The 8709-nt window shown below is 36.1% G+C and overlaps 1 protein-coding gene across 1 annotated transcript; it reads left to right on the forward strand.

Annotated features, from left to right (window-relative positions):
- Positions 1–4363: 4363 nt before the first annotated feature.
- FLN1 (fructokinase-like 1) lies at positions 4364–8064 on the forward strand. Its single transcript, XM_077366612.1, has 2 exons — positions 4364–5375; positions 6737–8064. Exons 1-2 carry the CDS (start codon positions 4617–4619, stop codon positions 7427–7429), a joined length of 1452 nt encoding a protein of 483 aa, XP_077222727.1. The 5' UTR covers positions 4364–4616; the 3' UTR covers positions 7430–8064.
- Positions 8065–8709: the final 645 nt, after the last annotated feature.

The following is an 8709-nucleotide window of genomic DNA, read 5'->3' on the forward strand; positions in this document are numbered from 1 at the left end:
ACAGAACATAAATCCAAGATAAAATTCATATAATTTTGCCAATGGTTATTGATTCCAAAATGAAATTCCTTAATTGATAAATGCATAGAGCCTGACTCAAACTAAATGAAATTTTTTTTAGGGAATTATGAAGAAGCATGAAGATGTTCTTATATTTTGGCTAATAGATGACAAGTCTCTCACTCAAAATCAATTCCCAAACTTACTTGAACTTTTCCTGACAACAAGTTATACATCCTTCATTTTAACAAGCTAAACATGCATTTTCCATCAAGCATAGGATAACAGAAACCCTCACATCTGTGAAAAAATCCCACAATCCTCACTGATTTCATAATTGCTACTATCATTCAAATTTTAGCATCAAAGTATCCAACAATTAATTCTTAACAATGAGAAGTACCCATTCAAACAACAAACAAGAAATCTCAAAACAAATTCTATCAACCAAAGGACATTATGAGTTTAAGAATGAAAAAGACTATTTCAGAATCCAACTTGTCTAACCAAACCAAAAGATACATTGTCCTAGCTTGTATATTTTTAATGCACTACCGAATTATTCTTATATAGGATCCAACTAAACTATGGAAATGTAGAAATCCACGTTACACCTGAAAGGTTTTGACAGTTATAGTTGTTTCTATCTCAATAACCTGAGCTTCCTAGCATTTCTATTAGAGTGAAGAAAATGAAACAAGAAAAGAAACAAAAGATATGCAAGCAAGAACAAAATGAAGAGCCATAACCAGTGAAACACAATCAAACCTATACTAAAAATTTGTAATATCAAAGAGTAACATGTCAGTTCCCTAATCTCAATTATAACCACAATACAATATCAAAATTTCAGAGTATTAAAAATCATGCATATTGAACATGAAAAGAATTTTGCAGAATTTAAACATGCATTACAATTTCTAATCATAATTCCCTGCTCCTTTTTCCCTAATTTTCCATAATTTAGAATCATCATAACAGACTCTCACATAATCATCTAGTGAGGTTTCAAAATATACAATTTGCTACAATCTCTGAAATTGACAAACACTCTTTGATCATCAAACAGGCTATACTAATATATCCAAAACAACTTCACTTATTTGTGTTATTTTCTAAGCAGGATTTTGCAATCAGCAAATTTCATGTGATCTATTTTAATTTTGAAAATCACCAAACAATTTACAGCCATTAAACAAGACTCTGCTTATACTCAATCATACATATGATTTATCCAACTAACTTTTAACAATATAACATACATTCAAGATCATTGGGGTCACTTGTAGAGTTATTAAGCAAGGTCTTAAAACCAATAGAATACTTGCCATCAATTTTGCAAATCAATATGTATCAGACAACTATTGAATCAAAACCATATTGATGCCAAATCGTGCAAGTAGAAGAAAGAAGCAATTCACTGCTATAAAGCATCAGAACTTAAAGATATTCTCCTGACTTGCCTAAAAAACAAAACATTTGCTATGAATGCTATGAGCTATAATGAACTAAAAAAAAGACATTGATTCTTTGAAGAATAGAATTTTGAAGAATAATAAAAAATAATGAGAACTGGTGGTCACAACAATCATTAACTTTCACATCATAACAACTAGCATTTTTCAGTCATCATTATCATAACAAATTTTTTTTAACATGATGAAGATTTTTTACCAATTTCATATTAATGAACAATGTAGACTTTTATAAATATAAACTGAGATATTGAAATATAGATTTCAAATCTTACCTCTTATCATTACCAAAAGCTTTCATACAAAACTAAATAAATCTCAACACAATGAAGTTAACTCAAACAAGAAGCAGATATTATCACTTAAACTTCTTTCTAAATGTTAATTGCAAATGAACACAGATTCTAGACAAACTATGACCATATATCATTAGATAAGTTATAAAAAAACTACTGAATTTCTACAACTCGTCAAGTAGGCCCATAACTGTATACAGTCAAATGATCATCAAAGGAAAGATAATTACAAATTATGAAAATTTCCACAGTTCTTTACAAGATCATAACCATATATCCTTAAATGAACACCACAGAAAAGTTAACACTAATTATGAGAACAAATCACTACGACTTTCATAAAAAACAAAATCGTATGCCATCATATGCATCATCAAGAAAAAAAACTATAGATCATGAAAAAATTCAAAAATCCTTAGTTAAATTGTCACTACATATCATCGAAAAATATCTTTCCAGTAAAACTACTACAGATTATGACTGATTTACAATCAATTCCAACAAATCACCACCATGTGATATGAAATGAACATTAAAGGAAAAATAACTATAGATCCTAGAAAATTTTACCGTAATTTAAATGAAATTATAACTTCCTAGCATCAAGTGAACAATAAACCATATATCATGAAAATTCTTAGAATCTATTGCAATTTAAATTACTATTACCTTCTTCTTCAAGAGAGTTTAGCCAAAATTTGCTTACTACTTCCAAATGTTTGAGAGGATAGATGAAGAGAATAGTCAGGAATGTGATCCACGGCAATCAGAGCTTGATCAAAGTATATTAAGAGAGGAAATGGCCGTAGAGCAGAGATCGATGTTGATGATGCTATTAGAGAAGAAAAATATCAAAATCCACTCAAGATGCTCAGATCTGAGCAATCAAAAGAGGAATTTGAACTTAGCTGACCTAGATCGAGCTTTAGCTAGGTTAAAAAACGTATTAAAATAGGGAATTCACAGATCTGAGGTCTAGGATAGGTTGTAAAACAAAAACAAAGGTTTCTATAATGAAAAAGAAGCTGAATCTAAGATTTTGAGAGGAATAACTAAGAAATCTAGGGTTTAGGGAAAGAACAATAGCTATGGATAAGAGGTAAAAGTTACGAAGAAGAAGAAGATAAGGAAAACGGCAGGCCGGAGAAAGTTGGCCAGAGAAGATAAGTTCGCCGGTCGGAAAATTGCCGGAAAAGACAAGCCCTAAGATTTCGCCCAAAATCTCTCTCTCTCTCTCTCTCTCTCTCTCTCTCTAAAGCTCTCTCGTCTGGTTGAGAAGAAACTAGAAAAAATCCCCATTTTCTTCCACTAATTTGCTATTTATAGAAAACAACAATTATTTTTTACCCCCCATGCTCTCTGGACAGTCCCTATAAAATGGATTTTTTATGAACATTGCTTTGCTTGATGGGTGATCCAAGGGAAACAAAGTTTAATAAGGGTTTAGGCAAGATAATGCACCCCCCTTTACTACGTAGCTTAGATCTTAAGCTAAGGTGCTATGTTGACTTGGCTAACTCACCCCCCTTTCTACCCTAGTGCATAAGTTGGCTGGGTTACTACATAATACACTCCCCTTTTGACAATGCAATGCAAACTTGGCTCGTCTTATTAGGTAATTTTTGTTCGATTTCAATGAAATTTTGCATGGACCTACTTGGGATCCTAAACTACTCTAGAGTCAATTTTGGGACACTAATTCATTTATTTGAAGGATTTTTATTTAACCAAGCTTATTTAAGATTCACCTAAAATGGGGTGTCTACACCGACCCGTGGTTACCCGACCCGAAAATAACATGGGTCGGGTTTCAAAATCATGGGTCTTGGGTTGGGTTGGGTTTCATGCTCCGACCCAAAATTAGGTCGAATAGGGTTTAAAGAAAAAAGAAACCCAACTCTTATAGGTGTGCTATGATTTTCTTAAATAAGTTGCCAAATTATTTTCAAGTCCATTGGAACAATTGTTTTCATTGAAGTGATAAAGTTTGTGAGATGAAAAATTAGTTTATTTCTTATATCTATCCACTTGACAACTCAAATTTAGAGAGTTTTGTGTGAAGATTTGAAATTAATCAGAATAGTAAGCTAAACTTTAAAAATCGGATCTGACCCGACCCAACCCAAGAAACTATTTGGGGGTAAGGTCTATTCAGGATGGGGTCATATTTATGAATCTCGGGTTTTTCCATAAAGACCTCACCCGACCCGGGATAGTTTATCGCGTAGTGTAGGGTTATGAAAAAACTGACCTGCCTGACTCGAGTTGCAACCGTAGGAAAAGATATTTATGCCCTTTTGTTTTTCTCAACATTTAGGCTAGTTTGGATTGCAATAAAAACATTTATGGCGGAAGTATTTTCTTTCCACGATTTAGAGAGGGAGGTGATGTGATTGAGGTGATTATGGTTAAATTAGAGCGGCATCGTCATAGATTAAAGTTGCCTCAAATTAGAACCGCAAGAAAATAGATTTCTGATGGAAAACCTTTTCTTAAGAAATTTTCCCTGCCGACATTTTAAAGGGAAATTTCTTTCTTAACTTTACATGTCTAAAAAAATACGACATTTTAGAAATATTTTTCCTTTCCAAACCTTTCCTTCTTGGAATCCAAGCAAAGTGGAGGGATAAGCCGGAGAAATATTTTTCATCTCCAAACTTTTCCCCAAAATTCTTCCTATCCAAACAGCTTAGGGAAATAATAGAGAGATAAGCCAGAAAACCTAAATACCGGCAGACATCAGCAAAGCTGGAGAGGAGATGAAGCAGAAACCCTAACCTTCTCTCTCTCTCTCTCTCTCTCTCTCTCTCTCTCTCTCTCAACCCTAGCCCTCCCCTTCAGTCTCATGGCGTTTCTGCAACCGCAATCTCATCTCTATCTTTCATCTCTGCACTCTCTTCCCCCTTTTCTTCTGCCAAATTCTCCAAAAACAGAGATAATCGGACACCTGAATTTTCGAAAATGGAAGGCAAAACAAATGGTGAGAGCTTGCATTGATGGTGGAAATGGCACTATAGAATCTCCGAAAACTACGCGTAGAGGTAGAAAAAAATCAACTGATACTTCACCCCCAACAAAAACCAGGCGCTCAAAAAAACCAGAACCAAAAGAGACCAAAAATGAGGTCCAAGGAGAAGATTTAGAAACCTATGATGACGTGATGGATTTCCCCTACGAATATCCACCGTTGATCTGCTGCTTCGGAGCCGCACAGAGAGAGTTCGTGCCGACGGTCAGGATTTCTGAAAGTCAGATGCATCCTGACATGTACTCCACATGGAAGGGGCTCCAATGGAGGCCGCCGGAGTTTGTTAGGGCTCCGGGCGGTCCTCCGTCAAATGTAGCAATCTCACATGTAAGGCTTGGTGGTCGAGCCGCCTTCATGGGGAAGGTGGGGGATGATGATTTTGGGAAGGAGTTGGTTTATACTATGAACAAGGAGAAGGTTCAGACCCGCGCGGTGAAGATTGATCCCTCGGTGAAGACTGCGGTTTCGTATATGAAGATTGGGTTCAAGGATGGGACGATGAGGGTCGAAACTTCGAGAGAATGCGCCGAGGATTCTCTTTTGAAGTCCGAAGTACACCTCGCGGTGTTGAAAGAGGTACAAACACAATTGCTGCTCTTATATTTTATATTTCGAGTGTCATCTTTTTCTATAAAATATTAGAGCATATTAAGTAATTAGAAAAAGAAGGTGAGCCTTGGCGCAACGGTAAGGTTGCTCCATTGTGACCTGGTGGTCATGGGTTCGAGTAACAGAAACAGCCTCTCTGCACTCCTTGTCATTTGAGAGAGATGGGTTGACGGTCTTATACTCTTTTGGTTATAAACATAATACACACACGCCCGCCCACCCGCCCACATGCCCACACGCACTCCAATTATGTCAGTGGTACGAAATGCGATTAGGATCTGTGAATTTTGACACCTCTTTGCCTTCCTCTTTTTTTTTTTCTTCTCTTCCTTCTATGGTGTACCTGTAGTTTTGTAAAGTATATGTAATTTGAGAGAGAGAGATGAGCGATCTTACACTTCTTGTCATTTGAGAGAGATGAGTTGAAAGTCTTATACTCTTTTGGTTAGAAACATACTGTATGTCCACACCCTCCAATCATGCCAGAATGCAAGTGGTATGAAAGGCTATTAGGATTTGTGAATTTTGACACCTCTTTGCTTTCCTATTTTCTTCGTTCTCTTCCTTCTCCTATGGTGGACCTACATATAGTTTTGTTAAGTATATGGAGAGAGAGAGAGAGAGAGAGAGAGAGAGAGAGAGAGAGAGAGAGAGAGAGATGAGCGATCTTACACTTCTTGTCATTTGAGAGAGATGAGTTGACGGTCTCATACTCTTTTGGTTAGATACATACTATATGTGCACACCCTCCAATCATGTCAGAATGCTAGTGGTATTAAATGCTATTAGGATCTGTGAATTTTGACACCTCTTTTCTTTCCTCTTTCCTCTTTCCTCTTTTCTCTTCCTTCTCCTATGGTGTACCTACATATAGTTTTGTAAAGTATATGTACGTTGAACAACATTTTCTAAGAAGGTACTCTCTTACTTCTTATATCACTAGTTTATTTTTATTTTTTCTTTATTATGTATCTGAAATAAGAGATTATTAATTACGAATGTAGGAACAATCGTGGTTCCTAGTCTTGCAATATGATATAAGAGATTGTAAATTTATGGAGCATTAATTATAAGAGCCCCAACTGTTGTTCTGTTACTCAGGCAAGGTTTGCATCTTCTATTAGTTTCTGAATTTAAAGAAAAAGAAATGTTGCATTTGAAAATTGGAGAAAAATGGAATTTCCTTCTATGGCACTGTTATGATCAAGTATTTTACGTTTCAGGAAAAATCCTATGGTGTGATTCTCTTGTGAATTGGATTTCTTGTATTGCATTGCATTGAATTTTATTGTTTTTTTATTTCCTTTTCTGGTTATGAATATATGCAGGCTAGGATCTTCCATTTTAACTCGGAAGTTCTCACATCTCCATCTATGCACGCTGCCCTTTTCAGAGCGATGACAGTGTCAAAAAGATTTGGGGGACTGATATTCTTTGATTTGAATTTGCCTTTGCCTCTGTGGAGATCTCCAGAAGAGACAAGGGAGGTGATAAAGAAAGCATGGAACCAGGCAAATATCATTGAAGTTTCAAAGCAAGAGCTAGAGTTTCTTTTAGATGAGGAGTATTATGAGAAGAAAAGAAACTACAGGCCTCAATACTATGCAGATTCCTTTGAGCAAACTAAGCAGCGGCGTGATTACTACCATTATACTCGTGAGGAGATTTCTTCTTTATGGCATGGTGAGATAAAGATCTTATTTGTAACAGACGGAACACTTCGGATTCATTACTACACCCCGACTTTTGATGGAGTGGTGATTGGCACAGAGGACGTACTTATTACCCCGTTTACTTGTGATAGAACTGGTTCTGGCGATGCTCTTGTTGCCGGTATCATTAGAAAGCTGACAACACATCCGGAGATGTATGAAAACCAGGATGTTTTGGAGAGGCAGCTTAGGTTTGCAATTGCGGCAGGTATCATATCGCAATGGACTATTGGTGCTGTGAGAGGTTTTCCAACTGAGAGTGCTACCCAAAATTTGAAAGAGCAGGTTTATGTACCTTCGATGTGGTAATGACGCTACTGTTAGATGTTGTAGTTAGTTACATGCCCTGTGGGAACCAAAAGATGCCTTATTGGAATGTTACAAATGCTAGCTGGGCATTCCTTTGAAAGTGGCTGTAACACGAGATCTGAAATAACTGTAGGCTCAACGTAAGGATGAGACATGAGATTAGTAGCATCATTGGATGGATTGGATATCTTTCCAAATCCATGTTTTGTACCAAAGGATGCCAAGACTGCCTAGTTGAATGATGTTATGCTTTCGAGTATTTTTTTTACAGTACGGACCATTGAGTGTTGTAAAATCATCAGAAGTGAGCCATGAAACGTGCAATTTGTCATAAAGAGCTCATGGAGCTTGCTCTTAGGAAACAAATTTTACACCCCCAACCGGCGAGGAGAACGCTGAGAATTGTTTGCATTTGGAAGCCTAAATAATTTTGAATAACCAAAAATAGGGTTCAGAATGTGGGTTTTGTTAATCAATCTTCTGATATATAAATTCAATTCTGAGTCATTTAAGCTAGTTTTATTTCCTTCTTTCAAACCTATGAACCCAATCCGTACTTATCTTTATTATGTCTCTGCAGAGGCTGGCTGCTACATTCAAAGGTAAATGGATGATTTCAATGAGTCCATTTTGTCTCCCCTGTCATCATTAACATTGAGGAGGAGATGACCCTGGTTATTAGGGCTCATAATATCTTGCAACTTGTTGTCAAGGCTTGATGTTCTTTTGATGCATGGAATGAGAATGTCCATCTATTTATGTTTACTTTCGCAATCTAATCCTGAGTAAAAACTATTGCACTATTCAGCCTGGCATAAGCTATCTGTTAGTCTTCATAGCTTTATTGTTTACCTTGCATTGCTACCTTGTTACTCGAGTTTAAAAATAATACCGATCCAGTTTTTTCACGAGGAATGCATGCATTTGTCATGAAATGTCAGTCAACCTGATTTTATTATCTCTTGAGTATATCTGCATTTTTCAACTATCCGGAAACCATTTTTATATCCAAGCAATTTGCTCTTCGTTCAATGTGTAGAAGACAGCTTATGTGTCAAGTATTGATAGCTAGTGACTCTTGACATATTACATTCATTTGTACATTTATTTGTTCCCACTTTACCAGGAAACCCAAGTCTTGGGCAACTTTTAGATGAGAAATGAGACTGCTACTTTACCAAATATTTTATCTTCTTACGAGCAGTTTAATTGGGTGTGAATGTGATGCTGGTGCTGCTTGTGTAGCATGCATTCTTTATTATCTTATGATATATGCAATT

The sequence above is a fragment of the Tasmannia lanceolata genome, unplaced genomic scaffold, assembly GCF_043159265.1.
Source record: "Tasmannia lanceolata isolate RefF3 unplaced genomic scaffold, GAP_Taslan_0.1 ptg000023l, whole genome shotgun sequence".
NCBI classification, from domain to species: Eukaryota; Viridiplantae; Streptophyta; class Magnoliopsida; order Canellales; family Winteraceae; genus Tasmannia; species Tasmannia lanceolata.